Genomic DNA, 26536 nt, shown 5'->3' on the forward strand with positions numbered 1-26536 from the left:
TTGGGGGGTTGGTGTCCCTGTCTGAGGCCCCCAGCCCCTGCTCTCCGTTCTGATGGCTGGCAAGCACCCAATCTCTAAACTTCTTTCCTCTTGGAGGATTGGGGGTGAGGATCCCCTTTGGCAGGGAACTCAGGCAGCTTAGCTACAAGTGTACCACAGGCCCCCAATTAAAGCAGCAGTGAGACCACAGCCCCCTCGTATTTCAGCCCCAGGCAAACAGGCAGAGCTGCCCTTCACTCCCAGGCCTTTGCGCACACGGTTCCGCCCGCTTCGATGCCGCTCCGCGCTTTTCCACCTGAGGACTGGCTGTTCACACCTCAGGGTTCATTCAGCGTGAGCAGCTCCCTCTCCGTGAAGCCTCTCGGACGGGCTTCACCTACCGCCCTCTCTACGTCCCCGGGTTCCCTGACCTGAGGCCACCGGGACTGCGCGCTGCGCAACTAAGGGTCCGCGCTCGGCCCCTCTGCGCGCTCGCGGGGCCCAGTAGTGCGACAGGGGGCCTCGCGCGTCCGGCCCCGGCTCCCACGCCCTCCGAGACCGCCCGGCGCCCCCGCCCGGCCCCGCCCCCTCTAATCCCCTCCGCGGGCGGGGGCCGGGCGAGCCGCGGCCCCGCCTCCGGGCCGTCTCAGGGGAGGGGCGTGTCCCGCGCCCGGCGAGTCCGGGAGGGCGTGGCCGGGGCGGGGCGGGGCTGGGGGCGTGGCGGCCGCGGGCCAGCCCCCGCTGGCTGCCGCGCGCCTGGCGGCCCGGGCTCAGTGCGCGGTGGCGGCGGCGGCGGTGCGGACAGCTGGCGCCGCGCGATCCTGCTCCGCCGGGCGCACGGACGCACCGGCGAGCCGACGCTGGAGGCACGGGGCGCAGGCGTCCGGCCGGCGGACAAGGAGCCGGAGCAAGCGCCGCGGGCAGCGAGTGGGCGCCAGCGGCCGCCAGGTCGGTGCGCGGGCGCGGAGGGGTCGAGGCGGGCGCGCGGCGAGGCCGGAGCGCGCGGCGGGCTCACGTCCCGAGCGGTCTCCGCGGCGGGGCCCGGCCGGGGCGCAGGCTTCCCGCTCTGGAAAGTTTGCCGCCGCCGCCGCCGCCGCCCTGGGAGGGCTCTGCAGAAGTCAGGGAGGGAAGGGGGAGGAAGGGAGGGACCGCGGCGGGGAGGAGGCGGCCGGCGCCAGGCGGCCCGGGAGCCCTGGGCGGCGGCAGCGGCGGCGGGCGGGGCGGCCGGGGGTCGGAGGAGCCGGGGCGCAGGAGCCCAGCCACCGCCGCTTCCGCCCCTGCGCGCCCCGGATCCTCCGGGGTGACGAGCTGCCCGCCTCCTCCCGCAGACTGCCTAGCGGCGCCCTCCTCCCGCCGGTGCCAGAGCGGGGCCATGGGGGGCAGCACGCCCGCGCGCGCCGCCTGAGGACGTCGTAGCCCCCGCCCCCACTATGGGCGCCCTGGCTCGCGCCCTCGCGTTCTGCGTGGCCGTGGCGGTCGTGACCGGCGCCGCCTCGGGGCCCCCCGGCATGGAGCAGCGCGTCGTGCGGAGAGCGGCAGGTACGGAAGGACCCGACGGGTACCGGCGAGGGGCGTCGGGGCCCAGGAAAGGGCTCCTGGGTGGGTCTGGGGCGCCGGGTCTGAGTGGGCCCGAGGGTGCGCCCTGGGCTGGCACTGCGGAGTCCGTGTCCGGGTTCCTGCCGCCCTCGCTCCCCGGAGATCCGGGCCAGAGCTGGCGCGGCAGTTTGTGGGGCCCCTGGAGGCTCAGGGCTCCCACCCAAGTGCGAGGCCGCGGCGGGCAGCTGAACGCGACCGTGGAGTCCGCGGCCACCGCCCCCCGCGGTTTCCTAATGGGGCGCAGCGTGATCCCGGGCATCACCCGGAGGGCGCGGGGGCTACGTTTCCGCGGTGATTCCCATTGTTGTTCTGCGGGTTCTCACTGACGGCAAGTTCCTATTGTCGGCGCCGCAGCCCCTGCCCGCCTCCGTCCGGGTTCGTGGCCGGCTTCGGCCCGAGCGAGAGACCGCATTTCGGAGGGAGGGTGTGAGAGCGTCAGCCTGCCACCGGGGCCCTGCCCGCCCCCCGTGGGCCGCGTGACGAGGCCGCGGCGTCTGGTGCCTCCGCTCCCAGCCCTGCTACCCTGCCGGGTGGGTGACAGCGTCTGCCAACCTCCCCGTCCCAGGGCGCGCGCCGAACGCCTGGCCGCTGTCCGAGGGACGGGGAGCCGCGGACGCCGGCGGACTGCCCAGGGCCGGTGCACGTCGGGGGTCGGCGAGCGGCGCGGAGGGGCGGGGGCGCGTCGGCCCGCCAGGCCCCGCCCCGCACACGCGCCAAGGCCCTCGAGGTGCGGCGCGCGCGGCCCCCCGCCGGGCGCCCCGGGAGCCGCAGCCCCGCACGCGCGCCTCCCGGCTCCGGGCTCCCGGGGCGCCCGCGAGGGGGCGGCGTGCGGGGGCGGCGGCCGCGGGCCCCGGGGCGCGCGCAGCCCCGCTGCGTCCCGGCGGCCGCGCGGAGGGAGGCCCTCTCCCGGTGAGCTCACGCCCCACCCGGGCGAGACCCGAACAGCCGCTCCTTTGTACCCGGCGCGGCCACAGACCGCGCATTGATGGCGGCCGCGGCGGCCTCGCGGGGAGGTGTGAGCTGAGCGGCGGCGGGCGCGCCGTGCCAGGGAGGCGGCGGCCGCGGGCGGGACGGAGGCAGATGGCGGCCCGCCCCTCCCTGCGCCCCCGCGCCCCCTGCTCCGGCGGCGGCTGCAGCCTCCCGGAACAATGTCATTTTTTTATGAATGAAGTGGGCCTGGCGCTTGAATGCGTGTGTCATTCAGCGGCGTGACAGAGGCCGTCGCGAGGTCAGCGCGCGCTTTTAGCGCCTGCTTAGGCGGCCCCAGCTTCCAGGGGCGCCGAATAGGCGGTCGCGGGGGGAGCCCCGAATTAGCATTCGCATTCAGATAAAGATATTACTCCCTACGGCCGAGGAATGTCAACTAGCCCCGAGGAGGGGGCGAAGGAGGGGGCGGCGGGCGGGGCTCCGGGCCTTCGCCTGGACCCCCTGCGGCGTGCGGGGCCCTCCACCCCCCCCCCCCCAACTGGCAGTCCGCGGGAGGCCGGTCCTGGGGCGCAAAGCCTGTGGTACCCCCACTGGATGCAGGCCTGGGGCACAGTAGCAGGAGGGACCCCAGGGGTGGCGGGTGGGAGGTACAGGGACTTTTTCCTCCACCAGAGCATAGGTGAACCACCCCACCGCCCCCCCCATCCTCGAAGTAGAGCCGGGAAGACAGGTACTGAACACATGGGTCAGTGTACTTAAACCATTTCTTTAAGTAGATGAACCAGACCGCAAAAACACGAAGACCTCCTGAAACTTAGAGGTTCCAGCTGACGCTTTCGCCAGGAAACATAAATTAAAACGCCACAGTCCGCTGGGGTCAAGGTGGGGAAGGCGTTCGCCCCTGGACTGACCTGGGCAGCCTTCATGTCCACATGGGGCCAGTGTTCTGTGTGAGGGGCTTGCTCAGGGAGGTTGATGGGGGGGGGGGAGGGGCGTGTGCCACGTGCCCTGCAGTCTGAGCCCACCCAACCAGGAGGAGTCTCTTGGGGGGCACAGGGCATTTCCCACAAAAGCACTGGCTGCAGCCTCCCCCACCGCTTCATCAGGGCTGGACTTTGAGCCCTGGGTGGTTTATTAACCTGGTTGAGCCGAGGCTGGACTTCTGGCCTCAGCCCCTGCACTGAGCTGAGAAGCACCCCTGCAGGGCCTCAGGTCTTCCTTGGGACTGATCCGGGGCCTGGCTGTGCCCTGGTTCACAACTGAAACTATAGGGGAGCTGGAGCCCTGGCAGGGACAGGCGGGGGGGGGGGGGGGGGGCAGCCAGGCAGGCCTGAGCGATTTACCAGTGAGTAAGCAATTCCCGGAGTCTCTTCTGGATGGGAGGGGAGCTCCCGACTCTAGATCCTGCTGGGGGTCCTCACCTGTGTGTGTGAGGACGATACTCACAGGGTTCTGGGAAGGTTAGGCTGGATAATCCTGTAAGCCCACATTAGCTTGCTGGGTTTCCAAATCCCCCTTTTTTTCCTTGGCTATGAAACTTTTCAGAAAGTTTCCAGGTGGGGAGGTTGGAAGATCAGATCCTCTCCCTTGACTTGAGGTCCCTTTGACACACCCCTCCTTTCTTGGACTTTATTTATTTATTTATTTATTAAAAAAAAATTTTTTTTAAACGTTTATTTTTTTTGAGACAGAGAGAGACAGAGCATGAACGGGGGAGGGGCAGAGAGAGAGAGGGAGACACAGAATCTGAAACGGGCTCCAGGCTCCGGGCCATCAGCCCAGAGCCCGACGCGGGGCTCGAACTCGCGAACCGCGAGATCGCGACCTGAGCTGAAGTCGGACGCTCAACCGACTGAGCCACCCAGGCGTCCCTCTTGGACTTTTTTTAAATGTTTATTTATTTGAGAAACAGAGCGAGTGAGGGAGGGGCAGAGACAGAGGGAGACAATCCCAAGCAGTCTCTGCACTGTCACCGTGCAGCCCAGCCCGACACGGGGCTCGATCGCAGTGTCATGGGATCATGACCTGAGCTGAAATTGACACCTAACAAACTGAGCTTGCCCAGCGCCCCCCTTGGGCTGTTTTAAAGCACGTCCCTGGCAGCCGGTCCCACCCCCTGGAAAGAGTGGAAAGCTTCACCACGCACCCTGAACCGGAACCCTTTGTTCCTCATTCCGCCCCAAAACCCAAATCCCTCGGGAGCTGCCAGCTCCAGTGGTTCCTTTGAATCAGGTCTGAATTTGCTGGGTGTTCTCTGGGGTCACCCCGAAGGCCCTTCTGAGGATCCCTGTGCCTCCCCCCTTCCCCCCCACACACTGGGGGAGGCTTGACCCTGACCACAGCCTGGTGGCATCTCTCAGCCTGGCTGTCGCACGCTCCAGCACTTTATTTACTTATTAAATAAATTTTTTGTAACCTTTATTTATTTTTGAGAGAGAGAGAGCACAAGCAGGGGAGGGGCAGAGAGGGAGGGAGACACAGAATCCGAAGCAGGCTCCGGGCTCCGAGCTGTCAGCACAGAGCCCGACGTGGGGCTCGAACCCACAAACCGCGAGATCGTGACCTGAGCTGAAGTCGGAAGCTCCACCCACTGAGCCACCCAGGTGCCCCTCCAGCACTTTAAACCGCTTGTGGTGGCCTCCCCGGCCTGCGGGTGGGATTTTTGCCCTGTGCCACAGTGGGGGAAATTGGGGTATGAGGCCAGTTAGTAACAGTCAGGAGGACACTGATTGGGGACATCCCCGCAAGCCCAGCTGGGCCCTCCCAGGACGCAGTAGTCCTTGGGCTGTGCCTGTGGGCTGCACTTGGCGTGTGGCCCACACCGGGGCGGGGGCGGCAGCCAGGAGCAGGCGCCGTGGGACCCACAGGGTCAGACCTTCCACCTGTGCTCACCCCCCTCAGTGGCACGTGGGCACCTGCCGTGGCGCATAGGACTTCCGTCCTCTAGCGTGTGTGGGCCCCAGAGCCCCCTTTTGTTGATCGGGAAAGACCCCTTCCTGGGGCCGAGCGGCACATGCCCCAGCCACTGCCCGAGTGGAGCCAGACCGTGACCGTTTCAGCATCCGCTCATGCCTGTCGCCTGGAGTCCTGCCTGCTCTCTGTCCCCCTACCTGACACCACCCGCTCACGCCTCTGGCGGGTCACCCCCAGGGTCTCCCGTGGCTCAGGGCGGGCCTGGTGGATCAGATCTACCGGAGGCGGAGATTTCTGCCAGTCTCTGCCCTGGTCCAGGGGTGTCCCGTCCCCCACCTCCCTCCGCCCACCAGCGGACGGCTGCCGGGCATGGCTGGCCCCGGGGCTGCTGTGTCCGTCAATCCCACACTGGACCGGCTTGAAGTGAATATACTGTGTGGATGGCTTGACCTGCTGATGCTGCCCAGACCAAACCGGAACCAACAACTGTTGCCCTTGGGCCGGGGCCTGGGGCTGAGGCTGCCATGACCAGCCTGTTCTCCGCCTTCTGGGGGGCCTCAGTCGGCTCCCGGCACTGGGTGGTCCCCACAGGACACAGTGGCCGGGACCGAGGGGCTGGAGGTCGGGTCAGGAGTCCTCCGACAGTGGGGCCCTCAGGGACGCAGGCTCAGAGGTACTTGAGAGACCCTCCCGGTGGGCACGGGGCTGGTGAGGCACCTGAAGTGGGTAGGCAGAATCGGGACTGTCCAGGGAGCCAGGGGCCGGTGTGGCTAACAGCGGGCAGCTGGGCCCTCGAATCTAGGCCACGCGTCGGCAGAATGACAAGTGATGATGTAACTGACCCAGCTGGGTCTGGGGAAGGAGGCCTGGGCGCTGGGACCACCCACCCCTGTCCTGGGCCCCAAGCCCAGGCTGCCTGCCGGGCATTGTCTGGCCCTGGCAGGGAGGCCTGGGGGTGATAGCCCCACCAGTGATGTGTCCCTGGATCTCAGGCCTCGGCCCCTTGAGAGTTAGGCAGCCGCGGGGCAGCGGTGCGGGACCCCGGGGCTCTCCGGTGGACACCCGCCCTTGGCAAGGCTCCTTCCTCTACCCCAACGTGGCGTGTACATGGTGAGGTGGGCCAGGGCACCTCGGCCTGCTCTGGCCTGCTCGCTGGCTCAGTCTGGACAAGTCCCACCTCCCGCAGCTCGTGTCCTCGGCTGTGAAATGGGAGTCCCAGGTCCCCTCCTCCCACGGGCCTGTGAGACACCGTCGTCCAGACATAGTATCCTATTTACGACCTGCTTCTCACTGTGTGTTTGGTGTACCACTGAGGTGTCGCTCGCGTGCAAGACCCTTCTCTCTAGTCACGGTGCAGTTGTCCTGCGTCCCAGAGAGCCCCCGCCCTGACCCGCCCCGCGGGGTGCGCCGGCTCTTGGTAACCAGCCCACGGCCAGTGCCGGCTCCGTTCTCGTGAGGCCGAGCGTCTGCTCTCCGGTCCGGAACTGCTTTCGAAGCCAGGATGAGAGCTGGGGGGGGGGGGGGGGGGCGTCGAGTGGGTCCCATCCTCCTGGGGCAAATCGCCCCTGTCCCCAGCCCAGCGTCCCTGCCTCCAGCCTCTGCTTCAGCCGGAGGCGTGTGAGGCACTGCCTGTGAGTTCGGGATGGAGTTTGAGTTTCTAAACGGTTGTGAGCAAGTCCAAGGAGGGGGCGCCTGGCCGGCTCAGTAGCTTAAGCGTCTGTTCGCTTCAGCTCAAGTCGTGATATCACAGTCGTGAGCTCGAGCCCCTCGTGTGGCTTCGTGGTGGCAGGGCAGAGCCTGCTTAGGATTGTCTTTCTCTCTCTCTCAAAATAAGTAAATAAACTTAAAAAAAAGAAAAACAAAGAAGACTTACTTACACCGAAATTTGGATTTTCAGCGCCCTTACGCGTGTTCTGATGGGTGTGCGCTGGGCCGCACGCGTCCGTTCATATGCTTGTGATCTGTCAGCGCTCCGGCGACCGGCCGGAAAATATTGTCCCCCTCCGCCCCCTGCCCTTCACGGGGCACTCTGCAGGACCACAGGTTCTGGACACTGGTCCCTCCCTCGTGTAGGGCCACGTGGGCCCTCGCCAAGCCCCCTCCCTGTGGCCTCCACCGCGTGTCGATACAGTGGGCACGCCGTGGTGCCTCCCGGGGTGCCGGGCACCCGGTGCTCCCGCTCTGGGGGCTCCCGCCTTAGGGTCACATCCATATCACCTACAGAGGCCCCGGGACCTGAGCCCGGCCCGCAGGAGCAGCTGGTCTTTGGCAGCGGGGACACCGTGGAGCTGAGCTGCCACTTGCCTGCAGGTGGCCCCACGGGGCCCAGCGTTTGGGTCAAGGACGGTGTGGGGCTGGCGCCCTCAGACCGCATCCTGGTGGGGCCTCAGCGGCTGCAGGTGCTGAACGCCTCCCACGAGGACGCGGGGGCCTACAGCTGCCGGCAGCGGCTTACCCAGCGCGTGCTATGCCACTTCAGCGTGCGCGTGACAGGTACGTGCCCGCCGGGGTCCTCCGAGCTCCCTGAGTGCCCGGGGGGTCTCGGGGCGGTGCTCTGCAGCTCCCCACGTTGGGGGTCTCAGTGGTCCCTGGTAGAGAGGAGGGTGCCGCACGGGAGACACGGCGAGGGGCACCTGTCCCACGGCCACACGCTCTGTTGCCTGTGTTTCAGATGCCCCGTCCTCCGGGGATGACGAAGACGGAGAGGATGAGGCTGAGGACACAGGTGAGCCCGGGGTCCAGGCGCGCAGGGCGAGTCAGGGCTGGGGACCCGCCTTCCTAACTGCCAAGCTCCGTGCTCCCTGGGAATGGGGCCTCCTGCTCACAGGCAGGTGGGAGACCGAGGCCTGGGGGCCACCTCCCCAGGGTCCCACCGAGTGTGGGGTCTTCCTCGGGGTGAGGTGGCCTCGAGTGAGCCCTGGGCCTGTGCGCCCCAGCTTGGGGGAGGGGGGACCGTGCTGCACGGGGCTTGAGGAGCGGCAAGGAGGCTGCTGTGGCCTCGGGTGAGGTAGCCTGTGCCGAGTGTGAGTACGGCAGGGCAGGGGACTCAGGGGGCTGCCTCGGGGCCAGTGGGCTAAGGGGTCGGGGGCCCAGGAGGTGGGGGAGGAGGGTGGCCGTGGGCGCCAGGGACACCAGGTTTGGGCGGGTGTTGATGGTACAGGGGATACCGTAGCACTTGCTGGTGACAGGCCATGGGTGCGGGAGAGCAGGAGGGGCGGCAGCCACCGGGGTGTTCCAGCCTGGGACGGTGGCGGGGCCACCTTGCCTGTCGTGGGGGGTGGGGGGCAGGGAGGGGCAGCGGGCTGTTTCCGAGGAGCCCGGTTAGCCAGGCCGAGAGATGTGGGACATGGGACACGGTTGGGGGGCCCTGTGGGGTCTAGCGGGCAAAGAGGTGAGGAGGGGCCGGCCAGGGACACAGAGCTGGGTGGGGACGCAGGAGAGGAGTCAGGTGCCGGGATACTCATGCAGCAGCTCTGCCTTGGGCTCTGAGATAAGCAGGAAAGCTGAAGGGCTGCTGGGTTTCTTCTCTTTTCCCTTTTTCCTTTGGCTGCCAGGAAGTTCAGAGCAAAACTCCAGGCCCAGTGCTCCTGGTCCCTCTGACCACCCCCCTCCCAAGCCCCGTGGGCTCAGGGGCTCTGGGGGTCACGGGCAGGGCTGCTCTCCAAGGGCAATGTCTCTAGCCGTGCTCAGCCACCATCGTCTGGGCCTGCAGGGCTCCCTGGGTCACCCCAGAGTCTCTGCCCCGGGAGTGCCCCCAGCCTGGGCCTCAGCACCCTCCTCTGCAAGGTGGCTGTGTTGGAGGTGGCAGGGGTTGGGGGCGAGGGGTGCGCTGTGTCCCTTCCCTGTCCGGGGGTTGCCTGCCTACTTCCCGTGGCAGGAATGCGGTCCCCACCTCAGCTCCAAAGAAGGATGGAAACCACTTAGGGTGGGGGCGGGGACAACCCTCAGAACCAGGAAGGGGGCAGGGCCTCCCACGTGCCACGTCACTGCCTTGTCACCATGGCCCCTCCCACTGCCCACCAGACCCTGGAGTGCTAGAGAGGGTGACTCGGTCTCAGAGTCTGGCCACCTTCAAGACTCTGGGCTCTCCAGGTGGCTGGGCCTCACGTCCCAGTAAATTGCTTCTGCAGCCCGGCCCCTGGTCCATCTGGCTGGGCTCTGTGACCTGGGCTGACCCGGTTCCTCGGCTGGCCCGGTCTCTCCTCAGCGGGCCTGCCCTGTGGGTGCCTCCCTGGGTGTCTGGGTGCTCTCCTGGGAGATACCCTTGTGTCTTGAAGGCTCCCGGGTGAGGATGTATTATCCTGGACCCTTGGGCCCTCCTGGCTGGTGTGGGTGCTTGGGGGCAGTGGACAGGGAGAGGAGGGGATGTGTGGCTTGGCTTCGAGGATGCTGGGAGGCGGTGTTGGGGTCGGCGGGAGCCTTGTCCCGCCAAGGCGGGGGGCCCCAAAATCCGACACTCTCTGTGCAAGGGAGGAAACTGAGGCTGGAGGGGTGGGTGGTGGGACAGCTTCCGAAGGGGGGGGGTGGTCAGGCGTGCCCTGCTCGCAGCCTGCTTATGGCCTTCGCGTGCCCCTCTGCCAGCCGGGGCCCCTTACTGGACGCGGCCCGAGCGGATGGACAAGAAGCTGCTGGCTGTGCCGGCCGCCAACACCGTCCGCTTCCGCTGCCCGGCCGCCGGCAACCCCACTCCGTCCATCTCCTGGCTGAAGAACGGCAAGGAGTTCCGGGGGGAGCACCGCATCGGGGGCATCAAGGTGGGCCTGGCGGCGGGTGGCGCCGGCCGGTGGGGGTCTCAGGCTGCCGCCTGCTCACCCGCGTGCCCACCCGCAGCTGCGACACCAGCAGTGGAGCCTGGTCATGGAGAGCGTGGTCCCGTCGGACCGCGGAAACTACACGTGCGTTGTCGAGAACAAGTTCGGCAGCATCCGACAGACCTACACCCTGGACGTCCTGGGTGAGGCCCGGCGCGGGCGGGGCGGGGTGGCCCGACGGCTCGGCCGGAGCGGCCCCTGAGCCCCGTGTGCCCTCCCCGCAGAGCGCTCTCCGCACCGGCCCATCCTGCAGGCGGGGCTGCCGGCCAACCAGACGGCGGTGCTGGGCAGCGACGTTGAGTTCCACTGCAAGGTATACAGCGACGCCCAGCCCCACATCCAGTGGCTGAAGCACGTGGAAGTGAACGGCAGCAAAGTGGGGCCCGACGGCACCCCCTACGTCACCGTGCTCAAGGTGGGTACTGCCACCGGCCGAGCCCGGGCCCTTGGGCCTGGCCCTGCTGGCCCCCCGCGGCCGGGGACTGGGTTACGGGGTCGGCGGGTGGGGCCCAGGCATCGGACCGTCGGGGAAGGAGCGGCGGAGGGCTCGGCCCGGCACTGGCGGGCCGGGGGCCGGGGGTGGGGGGCTGGGGGCCGGGGGCTGGCTGGGGAGTCTGGGCTGGGTCCCAGCATGTCGGGCGCGCAGCACACGGCCCCACAGTGAGTCCTCAGTTTCCCCCTCTGCTTTGAGGGTGGGCCTGCAGGCAGCGCCCTGGGCCGGGCTCAAGCTCAGGGGCCCGGGGGCAGGCAGGTGGCAGCCTAGGCCTCCCGGCGAGCTCTGGGCCCCAGGCGCAGGCCGCGGCTCCTCCAGCCGCCCCGATCAGGGATCAGGCTGTGTCACCCCGAGCGGGCTGTGTCAGTGCTTGTGCAGCGCGGCTCGCTGCCTGCCTGGCTCCCTCGGCCCTCGCCTGGGGCAGCCTCAGCTTGGTTCCCACGGCCCCAGGGCGGGGGGCCGCCGGAGCTGGGGTGCTTGCGACACTCAGCCTGAAGAGAGACGTCGGCCGCCGGTGGGGGCGTGGGGGGCCAGGCGCCTGGGCTGAGAGCAGGGGTCCAGATCTGCCTGGGGAGGCTGCCGTGGCCCCGGTGGGTGATCTCTCTGCACTCGTGGGAACACGCTCACCGTGAGCCGGGCATCGTCACGGCAGGCCCAGCCCGGAGCCCAGGGATAGGCAGGCTGAGTGCCAGCCCAGGAGGGCCTCTCCGAGGGGTGCCTGCGGGGCCGCACTCGGGGGCCCTGGTGGGTGGACGCGGGGAAGGGGCCTCCTGTGAAACCACAGCCCGCCACCGCCTCCCGCAGGCAGCCTTGCTGGCTGCCCTCGCCGAGCCCCCGCTCCGTTCCTTGAGGGCCACCCTCGTGGCGGGGTCTGCGCCAGGGGCCTGCTCCCGCACGGCCACTCTGTGCCCGGCCAGGCTGCCAAGGGCGCGCCTGAGCCGGGTCTCTTGTCCCCGCAGTCCTGGATCAGTGAGAGTGTGGAGGCCGACGCGCGCCTCCGCCTGGCCAATGTGTCCGAGCGTGACGGGGGCGAGTACCTCTGTCGAGCCTCCAATTTCATAGGCGTGGCTGAGAAGGCCTTTTGGCTGCGTGTCCACGGGCCCCAAGCAGGTAACGACTCTGTCCCACGCTGTCTGGCACGCCGAGCTCCAGCTCCCGACGCCCTGGCCGTGCGCCCCCGTCCTGCTCGCTCCCTGCCCTGCGGCTCGCATGGCGCTCCGGCAGGAGCCACCTCTGCAGTGCCGGTGCCTCTGGCCTCCACTGTGACCGCCCGCTTCGAGCCCCCGCGGCCTGTGCTGCCCCTGCCTGTGCCCTACACGCACCCCCAGAAGGCCTCCAGCCCCGGCAGGGGCCGCTGCCCTCTGTGAGCCTCCGCCCCACCCTCCCCCGCGTGTGCGTGCGTGTGCGCGTGTGCGTGCGTCTGTCCGTCTGTCTCACCCTCGCTTGCCCCTGGCTCCGCTGCCCGCTCGCCCCCCGTTGGCGTGCGCGTGCGCGTGTCCGTCCGCCGGCGCCCCCCCCCCCCCCCCCGCCCGCCCCCGCCCCGTGCACGCGCTCACCCCGCATGCCGCGTCTGTGCAGCGCTGCCGGCCGCACGCCTGGCGCTCGCCTGGGACAGAGGACTCGCCGGTGGAGGGACTGGCTTCGGGCTCTGTGTGGACGCACGAGGCGGAGGACCCGTGGCGCCGCGGCCGCGGTGGTGGTGGTGGCGGTGGCGGCGGCGTTTTCCTTGCAGCCTGGCTGGACCGTCGCCGTGTGGACTGTGGCTGTGGTGCCCGTGGCAGGTGCTGGCGCTCGCCTATCGCGCTCTGTTCTCTCTTTGTAGACGGCGGGCGCTAACAGCACCGACAAGGAGCTAGAGGTTCTGTCCTTGCGCAATGTCACCTTTGAGGACGCGGGGGAGTACACGTGTCTGGCGGGCAATTCTATCGGGTTTTCCCATCACTCTGCGTGGCTGGTGGTGCTGCCAGGTACTGGCTCCTGCTGCTGCTTGCTCTGTCCCTGTCCTCTCGGGGTCGCTGGCTTGGGTCACACCGGAGCTGCCGAGGGCGGGCGGGGGACGCCGTGGTTCGTGGCCACCTCGTTCTGCAGAGCTCCTGGCCCGGGCTGGTGTGGGGATAAAGTGCACGTGCTGTCTTGCCTCCGAGGGGCCTCCCTCGAGCCCCCCCACCCCCACCCCCCAGCTCGGTCCCCAGCAGCCCATGTGGCGGCTCCGGTGTCACCCCGGGTGGCGGGCGTCAACGCTGCCGGCTCCGCTGGGCTCTCGCTCTCCTGGGTGCGCCCCTCCTGACCCGGCGTTTCTGACCGCGGACCCTCAGGGAGGGGGACGTTGAGGCCTCGGCGTCCCCACCAGGGGTCCGAGCCCCTTGTCCCCCACTCCCGCCGCGCCTGGGGCTCCGGCCCTCGGGGGCTCCCAGGAGGCGGGGCCCGGCCTGCAGCGACGGTATCTTTGCAGCCGAGGAGGAGCTGCTGGAGGCCGGCGCGGCTGGCAGCGTGTATGCGGGCGTCCTCAGCTACGGGGCGGGCTTCCTCCTCTTCATCCTGGTGGTGGCTGCCGTGACACTGTGCCGTCTGCACAGTCCCCCGAAGAAGGGCCTGGGCTCGCCCACCGTGCACAAGGTCTCCCGCTTTCCACTCAAGCGACAGGTAACAGAAAGTAGCTACCGGGTTCCGAGCTGCCCGGACGCCCCCGGGGACCGCTCCTCTGAGCTCCTGAGCTCAGGGACTACTCCCCGTGGTGCGGGAGGCCTGGGGCCTCCCGGGGACGCAGGTCTCTGCGGTGGCTGAGCCGCCCCCCTCCCTGGTCTGCGCGGGCTCCACCAGGAGCCTGGGGTACCCTGCAACGTAAGACTTCTAGGGCCTTCCTTCGTTTAGGGCTGAGTGGAAGTCAGATGCCCCCTCCCCACCCCTTAGCAGCCCTGCCCGCCTGGGCAAAGCCACGGCCCCGCCACCCCTGGGGCGTGTCTCACCCTCCCCCCTGACCCTGTGGGTCGGCCCCTTGGCACCAACCTGTCCCTGCCGACCCAAGCAGGTGTCCTTGGAGTCCAACTCGTCCATGAACTCCAACACGCCGCTGGTGCGAATCGCCCGGCTGTCTTCCGGGGAGGGTCCTGCGCTGGCCAACGTCTCCGAGCTCGAGCTGCCCGCTGACCCCAAGTGGGAGCTGTCCAGGGCCCGGTCAGTGGGGCGGGGTACCGATGTGTCCTGGGGCTGGGGCCCTGACCCGGTGGGGGTGGGGGCACACACAGGGTGTGGTCCTGTGGCGGGGGAGGGGGCACCACTCAGAAACCTGATCGGACTCAGATCAGAGTATGGTAGGAGTCCACACCGTTGACGGCGTGGCAACTATCGACCAGAGGAGGCCGGGCCAGGGGCAGGTGCTCCTGAGGTGTCGGCGCCCCTTGCAAAGTGCTGTCTGGATGGCCCCACACAGGGTGAGAGGCTGGCCGGCCAACGTCCTTTATCCTATGAGTAGTCATGGGGGCAAGCGTGGAGGGCTTCCTGGAGGCAGCGACGCTAGGCCTCAAAGACTGTCCGGTACAGGGCCTTGAGCTGGTGTGGGTGCTCACTGCCTTTCGGTTTCTGCCTCCAGGCTGACCCTGGGCAAGCCTCTCGGGGAGGGCTGCTTTGGCCAAGTGGTCATGGCAGAGGCCATCGGCATTGACAAGGACCGGGCCGCCAAGCCTGTCACTGTGGCCGTGAAGATGCTGAAAGGTGAGGGAGGAGGGAAGGATGTGGTGAGGGGAGCCTGTGCGGGGCAGGGGCGGGGCCGGGGCGGCGCGGCAGCGCCTGACGCGCCTGCCCTCCCGTGCAGACGATGCCACGGACAAGGACCTGTCGGATCTGGTGTCGGAGATGGAGATGATGAAAATGATCGGCAGACACAAGAACATCATCAACCTGCTGGGGGCCTGCACGCAGGGCGGTAGGCTGCGGCGGGCGGGCAGGCGGGCAGGGGTGGGGGTGGGGGTGGCGGGGCGGGGCCCTCCTCTGACGCCTGGGCCCCCAGGGCCCCTGTACGTGCTGGTGGAGTACGCGGCCAAGGGGAACCTGCGCGAGTACCTGCGGGCGCGGAGGCCGCCAGGCATGGACTACTCCTTCGACACGTGCAAGCTGCCCGAGGAGCAACTCACCTGCAAGGACCTGGTGTCTTGTGCCTACCAGGTGGCGCGGGGCATGGAGTACCTGGCCTCGCAGAAGGTGAGCAGGGCGGGAGCCGATAAGGGCACCCGGGCCTGCAGGGGAGGTGGGGGGGAGGGTCAGGGCCTGGCGGGAGCCTCAGCCCTGCCCCCTCCCGCCCCCAGTGCATCCACAGGGACCTGGCGGCCCGCAACGTGCTGGTGACCGAGGACAACGTGATGAAGATTGCGGACTTTGGTCTGGCCCGCGACGTGCACAACCTTGACTACTACAAAAAGACCACCAATGTGAGCCTGGCTGGGGGAGGGTGTGAGGAGTGGGGAGGCGGGGGGAGGGGGGGTGGGTGGAGGTGGGGGGAGGGGGGTGCGGAGTGGGCAGCCCCAGGCACCAGGAGGGCATCTGGTGGCCGACGTGCCCCCCCCTTCCCCGCCTCGCCCTCCCAGGGCCGGCTGCCCGTGAAGTGGATGGCACCCGAGGCCTTGTTTGACCGAGTCTACACCCACCAGAGTGACGTGTATGTGGTAGGGCGGGGGGCCGGGGGGGGGGGGGGCCGCGTGGGACGCAGGGCGGGGGGCCCCAGCGGTGGCTCCTGTGGCCGATCTCCCCTTCTTGCCAGCGGGGTGCGTCTGGGGCAGGCGGGCTGCAGAGGGCACAGGACCTCTGGTGGTAGGACCGACGGGCTGACGGTGCCGTGCTCCCCGCCAGCTGGTCCTTCGGGGTCCTGCTCTGGGAGATCTTCACTCTGGGGGGCTCGCCGTACCCCGGCATCCCCGTGGAGGAGCTCTTCAAGCTGCTGAAAGAGGGCCACCGCATGGACAAGCCGGCCAACTGCACACACGACCTGTGAGTGCGCGGGCCCCTCGGCCGCTGCCCGGTTGGGCCCCGGGGGGCGTGGCCTTGGTGCCCGCGGCGGGGGGGCGGGGGGGGGGGGAGCGCGGGTCGGGCCGTGCGGGCACCGTGCGGAGGCCCGGAGCCTCACCTGAGCGCCCGGCCAGGTACACGATCATGCGGGAGTGCTGGCACGCGGTGCCCTCGCAGAGGCCCACCTTCAAGCAGCTGGTGGAGGACCTGGACCGCATCCTCACCGTCACGTCCACCGATGTGAGTGCGGCTCCCACCCACCTTGCGGGGGTGGAGGGGGCACGTGGGGGGCGTGGCCCTGACGGCTGCCCCCCCTCCCGCCCGGCAGGAATACCTAGACCTGTCGGTGCCCTTCGAGCAGTACTCGCCGGGCGGCCAGGACACCCCCAGCTCCAGCTCCTCCGGGGACGACTCTGTGTTTGCCCACGACCTGCTGCCTCCGGCCCCTCCCGGCGGCGGCGGCGGCGGCGGCGGGGACCCTCGGACGTGAAGGGCCGCCGGCCTGCAGGCCGAGCCCCCACCAATGTGAGAGCAGACCCCAGCTCACCGTGCCGCCGTCGACCGCAGGGGCCCCCTGGCCTGGGCCTCAGACCTGGGCCAGATGGACGGATGGACAGACAGCTTCGTGTGTGTGCGCGTGTGTGAGCGCGTGAGTCTTGAGGCCCCCGGCGCCCCGGCGCAGGGTTCCTGGGGTGCCCGCCCTGCTGTATGATGACCTCCTGGCCACGTGTGCTGGCAGCACCAGGGGGACCGAATGTAGAATGTAAAGGGGCTCCTCCCTGGGGCCCCTCCCCCAAGCTCCCCCCACCCATCGCTGCCCCGCCGGGAGCACTGGGGGGGGGGGGGGGGGGGCAGCCAAGCTCTGGCATCCAGCGTGGACCGAGGCCCCTCCACTTGCCGAAGCTGAGCCTGCAGGGAAGCCTCCCCCCGCCCCGCCCCACCCCCCCATGGCACACCTCCCACCCAAGAGGCACCTTGGGCCTGGGGGGAGTGCTAGCCCGCAGCCTCCCCCCACCTCCAGGCCTCCCCACTTCCCACCCTGCTCCTTGGGAGACTGAATTACGGGTACCTGAAGGCAGGAGGCTTTAACTTCTGTCCGAGAGGTTCGTTCCAGAAATGAGTGTACATTTATATAAATAGATGCCGTGTACAGGGTCTACACATACGTATATATAGAGATATCTATACGGAGGGAGGAGGGCTGGTCTAACGGGCACGGGACCCTGAGGGTGCAGGAGGGAGGCGCAGCCACCGGCCTGGGAGGTTCCCGAGGGATCTGCTGAGATCAACGTGAAAACCAGCAGGAGATCGAGAGGCTTTTCTGGCAACGCAGTTTTGTTTTAAAAATTGTATATTTGTAAAGCTATTTATCGACCCCCAGAACCCCCGGCCCTGTGCCCCTCTCCCCCCCGGTGCTCATAGTGTTCAGCCAGCCGCGTGGCAGAGAGGTCTCAGTTTTAACTTATTAACAGCCGAGAAGGTTCCTGCTTCATGTAGAGGGCCCGCTAAGGGCTTCACCCCAAAGCCCAGCCAGGTCCCTTGCACCCTTAAGGGTCGTTAATAGTTTGAGGTGATTCTAGTGAGGATATTTTATTTCCTTTGGCCTTCTTTCACAGGGGAATTAGGTTTCTATAGGGTTTTTCTTTAGGAGATGTATTTTTTGGTCTTCAAAGCAAGCTGGTATTTTCATACAAGTTCTAATTGCCATGTGTTCTGAGTGAGGAGGCAGTTTCGGGGGGGGGGGGTGGGCAACCCTGCACGCAGGTTCAGATGTTATTAGATGTTACAAGTTTATATATATCTATATATATAATTTATTGAGTTTTTACAAGATGTATTTGCTGTAGATTTAACACCTCTTACGCAATGCTTTTAGACTTTTATAGCCCAGACTGCTACCTTTCAAAGCTTGGGAGAGAAAGCCGTGAATTCAGTTTTGTTACTTTTTGTACTGTTAATGGCCCGCATTTGGGTGGCTGTCTTGCTCATCGGCCCGCCAGCCGGGCAGCGGTCCAGGGTGGTCTCTGTTCTCAGGTCCCCAGCCTCATGGGGGTCAAAGGTGTCGGCCCAAACTGGCAGATGCGCTTTCCAAAAAAATAAACAGAGACAACTGGTTCACATCCCTGCTCTGCTTTCTGGTTTCCTGCCCTTCTGGAACCCCAGGCAGTGTCGTCCTCTCCACCTGGGACAGGTTGTCATCTGCCCCCCGAGGAGGGCGGGGTCACCGGCTGCCTGGGTCACAAGCCCTCCACGGGTTTCCAGCTCAGGTCTCTGGCTGGGATAGGACAAGCCCTGGGCAGAGCCGGGGTCAGCGTGGTCCAGTGTGTCCAGCTGCTCGGGGGCACGGCCCCGGCAGGGCAGAGCCTTAGGACCACCGGTGGCCTTCACTGCCTCAGTCCGAGGTCCCCAAGGCCGGGGGGGCAGGCACCGTAGTGTCCACGGGAGGGACGATGAGACCGTCACGGGGCGGGCCTCCCCTTCCTTGGGGGGCTGTAGGCCTGCCAAGCCCCCTGGCTGCCCCCAGCTCTTGGAGTCCACGTGGGCTCTGGGGGCCGAGGCCTCCCCCTCCTCCCCCCAATCAGCCGGGGAGGGGGAGGTGGTTTCTAGGTGGGTCCCCCCACCCCCACCCCCATGGAGCCGCACGTAAGCAAAGCTCTCACCTGGCCTCTGATCCACCAGACCCAGGGACAGTGGGCTCCACTCTGCTGGCCGTTCCCTTCCCCATCCCTGGCCTGCCCCCCCCCGGTCCCCCCTATGATTTTGGGCAGATGCTGTTCGCTGACCAGGGGGCACTGAGGACCCAGTGACAGGATCTGGCCCCCTCTGCTCCGGGGTCTGAGGGAGTGGGGCCACGGAAGGGGCACCCACCCGCACAGCAGTGCAGTGGGCTGGGGGGGGGGGGGGCGGGGCGTCTGGGAAGACTCACTCTCAGGGAGACCATGGTGCCGCCGCTGGGCGGTGAGACTGAAGAGGGTTCTGGGACAGGTGCCCGTGCGCAGACTCGCACAGAACCCTCTGGAGCCTAGCTGTGCCCAGCCCTCCCTAGCTCCCCAGGGGTTTGTCAACCGCGTGCCCTTCCCTCCCCTGTGGCTCCTCACATTGTCAGGTCTCACCACGAAGGGCCGCAGCTGGTTAACTAGCCACTGGGCTGTGTGCGCTTTTACTCTGGCTTCTAAGAAACTGGCTCCCCTGTGGCTGAGTTCAACTCACCTTCCACCAGTGACGAGTGACGGGTTTGTGGGGCCTCCCCGGAGAGCAGGCGAGGCTACCAGGGTCCTGCCTCCGGGTAACCGATAACCGGTGCCGCTCAATACCTTGACCCCACTCAGGGAAGCACTCCCCGCACCCCTCCAGCCTGCCAGAGATCCCATGTTTTTTGTGTCCAGCGCGCTGGGGACAGGAACAGCGATGGAGGCCAATGAGGGCGTGGACCACGTGCGCCCTAGCCCAGTGGGGTTCTGGGTAGGGGACTGGGGAGCCCGGGGACGGGGCGGAAGGAGTCTCAGGGAGGCGGGGAGCCCTGCGGAGAGCAGCGGGGCCGGGAGCCCAGGGAGAGCCAGGGAGCCCCGGGGCGGGGGGACCCGGATGGGAAGGGGGACCGGGGAGCCCTGGGGGGAGCCCGGGCCGGGGGGAGGGGGGCGGGGAAGAGGCGGGAACCTGGGGAGGGGGAGGAGCCCTGCAGGGAGCCGGTGGGGAAGGGCGGGGGGCGGGAGGCAGGAAACGCGGAGGCGGGCGGAGCGCGGGCCGGGAGCGCCCTCTAGTGCCTGCCGGGCAGCGTCCCACCCCCCCCCGCCTCCCGTCCCCCGCCCCTCCCACCACCCGTGTCCCGGGCGCCTCTCCCGCGCGGTCCCGCTGGGCTCCGGGTGCGCGCTCGGGACGAGGGGCCTGGCCGCTGGGGGAGAGGCTGTCTTCCGGACGCCGGCGGAGACCCCGGGCGGGAGAGGAACGGACCAGGCGGGCAGGCAAGGGCAGCCCTACCCTCCACGCTGCCCCGAGCCTCTGCACCTCACCTGCGGGCTCAGCCTCTTCCCGCGGCCCGGCCCCTGTAGGGCTGCACCTGTCCGGCGGCACCTGCGGCTCCGCCCCTCACCTGCCACCCGGGCTGTCCGTCTCCCGGAACCGGTCGGCCCCGACCCAGCCCCCGGGCAGGCCTCAGGGCCGACACGCTACCCCGCCTCGGCGGGTGGCGAGCTCCCCCATTCTCGAACCTCCAGGCCCGACCCCGCCCCTCGCCTTCCGCTCCGGCGCCCGGGCCGGCTCCACCTGGGTCGAGTGCCTCCACACTCCTGCCCCCTGCAGGCTCAGCCTTCGCAGTCTGGTTCCTACGAGGTCCGCTGCCCGCCCCCCCCCCCCCCCCCCCCCGCCGGCCTGTCCCGCTAAACTGGACGTCATCCGTCATCCGCGCACCCTGCGTCCTCTTCCCCGCGCGGCGGCTGCCAAGGTCTTCAGAGGCTGCGTCCCCACACGAAACACACTCCAATCGCCTCCCGCACAGGTGACCGCTGCTGTCTCTCCTTGGACCGGGATAGCCCCTAACCTTCTCTCTGGCGGCAACTTTTTGAAGGGGGCAGCCATGTCCTGGATATGCTGGTGCTCCCGTGGGGCCCTCAGATTTTCCTGGCCGGGCACCTGGGGCAGGAACGCCGTGGGGGAAGGGGGCAGAGCCAGGGCACCCGGCCAGCAGCCCTCCCACCCGGCTCCCGCAGCACCCAGGGGCCCCGGCTCACTGCCCCCACCACCCCCAGGCACCATTCTGTGGGGTTTGCCAAGCAGGACGAGTGGATTCCAGCGCTTCTGCGGGTCCACCAGCAGATTCTCCCTAAAGAGCTTCAGGGGTAGACTCTCCTGAGAAGAGAACCAGGGCAATAATCTGCACCAGCAGGGGCGTGGATGTTTGCTTGCAACCCACACGCTCTCTCTGCTGTTTCATACTCGTTCTGTCCTCATTTGGGCCAGGAGCATCCCTTCGGGCCAGCTGCTGTGTCCCTGCAGCGCCACCTCCATAAGCAATCCCTGCCTCCGCCCCAGATCAGCCTTTCCAGAGCCCTGGTGGCCCTCTGAGCCGTGGAACCGAGAAACCGGCCGCAGACCAGGCCTTGTGTTCTGGGGCGGCTGCTGGCCACAGGCTCACATGGCTCCCGTCCCTGGCCACTGACTCCCAGGCGTGGCCTGGGGAAGGACCCCATGGAGTGAACACATGCCTGGATGCCTGCCAGGGGCACCACAATGAACCTGGATGGGAGCCATTGGCCCAGGGCCCAGGCAGGGGGAAGACAAGGGCTGAGGCCCCGGCGGCCCTCAGCTCTCCAGACCTATGGGGCGGAGGGGACAATGGCCAAGGCTACCCTCAGGGAGAGAAGGGACACGGGTTAGGGTGGCCTTTGGGCAGGGAGGAGACCCAGCAGACGTGGAAGGATCCCACACAGCGCCCCATGCAGCCTGGGGCCAGTGAAGGGGTGAGGCCGCCTGAGACAGGGTGGAGGTCCTGGGCTCAGGGCTGTGATCTGTCCCCGGAGCGGGGCCAGAAGGAGTGGCAGGATGGGGGGAGGGAACATTGTGCCTGTCCTGCTCCCGGCGCCCTCTGCCAGGTGGCCCCCAACGGGGGGCCTCGGCCCTTCACTCTAGGGTAGAGCACAGGCAGCTTCAAGGAAGCCCTACTGCCCACGTGCCCCCTCGGCGCTCTGGGGAGCAGGCTGCAGGGTAGGGAGGGCCCCTGCAGCATCTGGGGCCCCCTCGGCGGAGCACGCAGCCCCCACTCCCAGGAGCCACCAGAGTATTTCACACAGAACCATGCCCTCCTGGGTGACCCTTGGGCCAGGAACCCGGTTGTGCCCACCCTGGCCCCAAGGCACCCGCTGCGGGCTGCGGGCTGCGGGAGGGGGAGCCAGTCTGGACAAAGCAGCCATCGCACGGCAGGCAGAGGTCATGGAGACAGTGCTTTATTAAACCTTCTCCTTACATCAAATTCAGCGTCTAGTCCCCACCACAGGGATCGGTCTGGGTGCACGGCCTGACGCGACACGGAGGCCCGCTGTCACCAGACAAGCAGGCACCCCGGCTGGGGCTAGAGCTCCGGAAGGGGACTCTCCATCTGGAATCTGGCCTCACGCAGCACACTCACACCCATGGTCACCCGCCATCCCCTTCCGCTGCAGAGGCAGAACCAGACCGTGGGGGCACAAGGCTGTCACAAAGGCAGACGCTGCAACCACCCTGACGTCTTCCATTGGCTTCCGATGCGTCACATGACTCAAAGACCTTAGTCTGAACTGTTACGGGAGCAGCAATGTCCTATTTTAATAAAAACACTATTTCTAAAAAAGATGTTTATACACAGCCCAGGAGGGAGGTTCTCAGTGGAGCGGGCCCTGGGATCCCAGGAGGACACATGGAGACAGTGCTCAAAGGCCAGGGGGTGCTGCCCTGCTGACCCCAGGGCCGCTCTGTGAGAACCACCGCCTGCAGGTCATTCTTCAAAAATTACAAAGTGCCCTTCACTTACAAAGGCCGGACTCTGACGTTCCAAAAGGGCTCTAGGAACCACGTGCCAACTTCCTGAATCCCAAGTACAAGAGTGGGCATTCAGGCGGAGTGAAGGATGAGGCCTGTGCTAAGAATTCCTGTTTCATTTTCAAGTAGCCTTAGCCCTCCCAGGCTCCCGAAAATACGGGCGCCTCCTCCGGAGAGAGCGCGGGAAGACTCGGCCGCAGGCGGTCAGGACACAGCCGCCTCTGAACACCTTAGCGCACAAGCCTCCGCTCTCTAGACCCGACGTGCTGGGCCTGCACCCAGACGCTGATTTCGGCTGCAGTAAGTGAGGTTCAGGGCAGTAAAAGCCCACGCGTGACAGAGAGGGAGCCAGCAGCCGACTTCGCCAACACGGAAGGCCGCCACCAGCAGGTCAGGCCCACGTGTGTTCGAGAAGCCCTCCGTAGCTTCTGGGGGTGAGCGCTGCTCCCGGACAGCGCAGAAAACCCAGGAGGGGGGTTCCAGGGCAGCGGGCATGGCAGGAGCGCCTGGTCGCCGCCGGGACAGCATCCGTGAGGACGTCCGGGGCGCCGAGGCTGAAGACAGGGGGTGGGCGCGGCTTGCTGGGCCCCAAAGCAGTGCCCGCTGGAAAGACAACCGCCATCCACGGGGCACGTGGGCCACCCACAGCTGGCACACACACGCGGTCCCTACAGCTGAAAACCAGGCTACTGAGATGCGTGTAAGGTCATTCACGGATATTAATTAAGCATCTAGAATATATAGATTTCCTTCTCAAACAACTGAAGGAAAAACCCTTTAGAACCCAGCTGCTACTTTACAAAGGTTTACGTTTGACGATACATAATCGTATTCCTATTTTGTCAAGTTTCCTCTTTAACGGCTGAATGAAAAGTTTCAAGTAATTCAGATCCATCGTTTCTGGGTGCTCCGCCTCTCCTGGCTGCTCTGGCCACTCAGTTCCTATGTCTTCCAGCTCCTCTGCTTGGCCTCCCCTGAGAGAGCGTTCTGGCCCATAACGGACCCAGCCTCTGAAGGACCAGTGACACAGAGCTGAGACCACAGGCCGCCCACTGAGCACCACCGACCTCAGCTGCCAGGTGCTGAGACGGCCAGAGGCCAGGGCCGGGCGCCAAGCCCAGGGAGGCCGCCCCGCTCCCCCCAGGGGCGCACCAGGCCGGCCCTACGCGGACCCACGGCAGGATCCTGCCTTTCCGAAGCCCCCTCAGGACGCACCACCCACAGAACCAGGAGCACGGCCAGCGGCCTACTTGTCCTGGGTGGGGGCGGGGGGCGGGGGGCCGGGGGACCGAGTTAGCAGCGCCGGGAGCGACGAGGACACCGCGGGGCTGCAGAGCCATGGTGGGCGAGGCGCACTGAGAGCGTAGGCCTGGACACGCAGGGGGACCCGCTCTGATCACCCACAGGGGCGATGAGGTGCTAACGACCCAAACTGGGAAACTTTCTGAAAGCTACAAGACGGTGGTAAATTACTCAAACGGAAATGCTTCATTTTCAAGGGCTTCATTACCATCTCTCACGGCATGATTCGCGTTAGCTGTTACGCACGTGGCAGGCGGACCGTCGTGTACAAATTCTGTACTAGTCAACTGGTGAGGGACTAGGTGAAAATCAAAGGTTAGAGCAAGGAAGAGCTGACACACCACGACAGAGGACTCGCACAAGGCACGACATTCCTGCCAGACAACTGTGGTTTTCCAGAGGCCACGCGATCCCCGTCGCTACAGAGACGACCTTGGAAGTGGGCACGAATCGGTGCTTTTAACGCCGACGGGCAGGAATCCGAGTCCGCAGACTGACTGCCGGACGCTTGTCCAGAGCTGGGGAGGGCCGCGCGTGCCTCCTTCCCATCTGCACGCCGCAGGCTCCACGGGCACGGGGGTCCACGCAGCTGGTCCTTTCTCCTCCCGGGACAGGGGCCGCCAGCGTGCGGCACTCGGCGAGGCGCCTCCCTGCCCCAGTCTGGCCGGGCCCACCTCTGGAGCCACGAAGCCCACGTGTGGCCACCACGGCTGGGGCCACTGCGGCACCGTGCCACCGGGTGCATCCGGACGTGATTCCCTGCAAGGGTTCGGGGATTCCAGACTGAATGGATCTTCGTGGAATGATGAAAATTAAAAATTACTTGATTATGGAAGTTTCTGATTTATTCCAGACAAAATACTAGATGCGTCACTAAGAATCACCTCAGAGCCATCACTACCACAGCAGGACCGCGGCAGCCGGCGCGGCAGGGTGGAGGCAGACACGGGAAGGGCCCGAGGCGCACACGAGCCGGCGGCCCCTAGTTCTTCACTTCCGCGGCCTCCTTCTCGGCCTTCTCCTTGGCCTTCTCCTTCTCCTCCACCTTCTCCTCCTTCTCCAGCATGGCTACAATCTCGGCCACCTGGCTGGTGGAGATGTGAATGTCTTCTTTGTCCACCAGCTCGATGACCTACGCACACGGGAAAGGACCAGGGGACTCAGCGGTGGCCTTGTCCCTGCGCGGCGCTTTCCCCGAGGAGCACGCCGGGGACACGCCGGGAACATGGCGCGGCTCCCCCTCCAAGCTGCGTCCTTGGCTACCAGGCTGAATGGTCATCAGTGACGTCCCAGCAGGGGAGCCCCCGGGGCCCTTCAGCTGCCCTGGTTCTGAGGACTAGACACCACCCACCCCCAGGAGGCCAACAGGCTCCCAAGCCCCAGGCCAAGCTACAAGCCACGAGGGAGAGGGGCTCCGGAGGCAGGGGACGCGTGGCTCTCGAGGGTGCTGGGTGCGCCTCCTACGGGCCTGGCGTGCAGGAAGGAGCAGCGGAAGGCAGGCCAGGTGGACACGAGGCCGGGGGGCCCGCCCTGGACAGAGTGCAGCGCTCTGAGTGCAGGGCGAGAACGCGTGAGCTGCCGTCCACACCAAGGAAAGGGGCCCCAGGGAAGGGGCGGGTGATGGGGGCTCGGGCCTCCCAGCCTCTGCTGCCGACAGAGCAATGACCCAGCACGTGCATTTGGTACTGCCTGGCCTCGCGGCTGAACTACACGGTAAGTTAGCGGATACGCTCGGGAAACGTGTAAAAAAATCACTAGCTGGAAATACCAGGAACCCTTCCGACACCCGTGAAGGGACTCTCTCCTCAGAAATGCAAGGCCACAGGCCTCCTTACAAAGGGGGATCCCATTCTGGGTCTCCCGGGCTGCCCAGCTCCCTGGGCCCCCGCGCCCACCGGCTCGCCACCAGGACCGAAGGCGACCCGCAGCCGCCCGCCAAGGTCAGTGTGCCCCAGGCACCCTGCTAACACGCTTCCCAGACTGCGCCGCGGCCCCGCGGGAGGCGGGGGGAGCCAAGCGTCCTGTCAAAAAGCGGGTGGGCTGCTCTGGACGGCCATTCCAACCGCACCACTCCTCGCTCTGCGTGAGGGCAGACATGTGGCCGCACGTGCCACACGCGCCCCCCGAGCAAGCCCTCGGCTGGGCCTGGTGGCCCTGACCCGGCCCCGCCGACTCACCTTGACGAGGTCATCGATGTTGACCTTGCCATCCTTATTTTCATCCAGTGCCGAGACCAAGCTGATGAGCTTGTTTTCCGGAATGTGCTTGATCTGCTTCATGGCACTGATGAGCTCGGTGACGCTGATGACAGTCTCCCTGGGGGGACACAGCCTGCATGTGGCACAGACGTACCCCAGCCTCGCCAGGCCTCCCACGGGTCAGGCTCGACCCGGGCAACTTCTCCCTCCCTCCAGGGCCCCTCGCCCCTGCATTTGGGAACGCCCGGCCAACTCGGACACAAAACCAGAAACCATCAGTCAGTCCAAGGTCTCCCTGTGTGCGCGGTCCCCCGGTGAGCCCCACCTCTCCACTGGTGATGGGGACAGGGAGTCCCGTGGTTACTAGGACCAGGTCCCTCAGGCCTGCCTGTGCCGTGGTCAGAATGGGCCCACCCTGCACAGTAGGTCACCCCGGGAAGGGACACTGACCTTGTCCTGGGGGTGAAGGCCCCCCAACCTGAGGACAGCAGGACTTCTGCAGCCAGCCCACCCGCCCCTCAGAGACGTGGGCGCTCAGAGCACAGTGCCCAGCCCACGGGAGCATCGAGTGTCAGCCGCTACCACCTGGCAGAGTCGTTTCCTTGGCACACAGTGACCTCCAGAGTGGGGGCCATCACCGAGTGCCTGTGTGTGGAGGGCTCGGGAAGAGGGAGGAGGCAGGAGAGCACCGGGAATCTGGGAGAACAGGAACTAAGCGTAGCTGTGGCTGGAGGGGGAGGAGAGGCTGGGGGTTCCCAGGAGAGCTGTAACCCTATGTACATTCTGGAAGGACCAGCTTGACAGAAGCC

General features: G+C 66.8%; 2 protein-coding genes across 6 annotated transcripts in view; one reads left to right on the forward strand and one right to left on the reverse strand.

The window, feature by feature from the left end:
- The first annotated feature begins 728 nt into the window (after positions 1–728).
- Positions 729–17352, forward strand: FGFR3 (fibroblast growth factor receptor 3). 4 transcript variants are annotated; one of them, XM_081795460.1, is made up of 18 exons: positions 729–927; positions 1308–1518; positions 7639–7908; positions 8087–8140; positions 9997–10169; positions 10246–10369; positions 10451–10641; positions 11679–11829; positions 13172–13362; positions 13745–13893; positions 14309–14430; positions 14531–14641; positions 14726–14916; positions 15021–15143; positions 15300–15370; positions 15562–15699; positions 15852–15957; positions 16046–17352. In XM_081795460.1, the coding sequence occupies exons 2-18, from the start codon at positions 1410–1412 to the stop codon at positions 16205–16207; spliced, it is 2436 nt and encodes an 811-aa protein (XP_081651586.1). In that variant the 5' UTR covers positions 729–927; positions 1308–1409; the 3' UTR covers positions 16208–17352. The 4 variants fall into 4 exon arrangements, with proteins under 4 accessions (XP_081651586.1, XP_078301292.1, XP_081651587.1 ...); XM_078445166.2 differs by having other exon boundaries at positions 13748–13893; XM_081795461.1 differs by lacking the exon at positions 11679–11829 and adding an exon at positions 12542–12686.
- Positions 17353–21640: 4288 nt separating this feature from the next.
- LETM1 (leucine zipper and EF-hand containing transmembrane protein 1) overlaps positions 21641–26536 on the reverse strand; it is a 40279-nt gene continuing 35383 nt past the window's right edge. For both annotated transcript variants that reach the window (XM_060655564.3, XM_060655563.3), the window contains exons 13-14: positions 25707–25845; positions 21641–24661 (exon numbers count right to left, since the gene is read on the reverse strand). In XM_060655564.3, the coding sequence (XP_060511547.1) occupies positions 24512–24661; positions 25707–25845 (289 nt within the window). In that variant the 3' untranslated portion in view covers positions 21641–24511. The remainder of the gene's footprint in view (positions 24662–25706; positions 25846–26536) is intronic.

This window comes from Panthera onca, chromosome B1, assembly GCF_046562875.1.
Source record: "Panthera onca isolate mPanOnc1 chromosome B1, mPanOnc1 haplotype 2, whole genome shotgun sequence".
Classification (NCBI taxonomy): Eukaryota; Metazoa; Chordata; class Mammalia; order Carnivora; family Felidae; genus Panthera; species Panthera onca.

What these genes read in the sequence shown, in the direction of transcription:
- FGFR3 (XM_081795460.1), top strand. Translation starts at nt 1,410, where the DNA reads ATGGGCGCCCTGGCTCGCGCCCTCGCGTTCTGCGTGGCCGTGGCGGTC. An exon ending in CTACACCCTGGACGTCCTGG is followed by an intron (nt 10,370 to 10,450) that starts GTGAGGCCCGGC and finishes CCCTCCCCGCAG; the next exon opens with AGCGCTCTCCGCACCGGCCC. An exon ending in CCTACGTCACCGTGCTCAAG is followed by an intron (nt 10,642 to 11,678) that starts GTGGGTACTGCC and finishes TTGTCCCCGCAG; the next exon opens with TCCTGGATCAGTGAGAGTGT.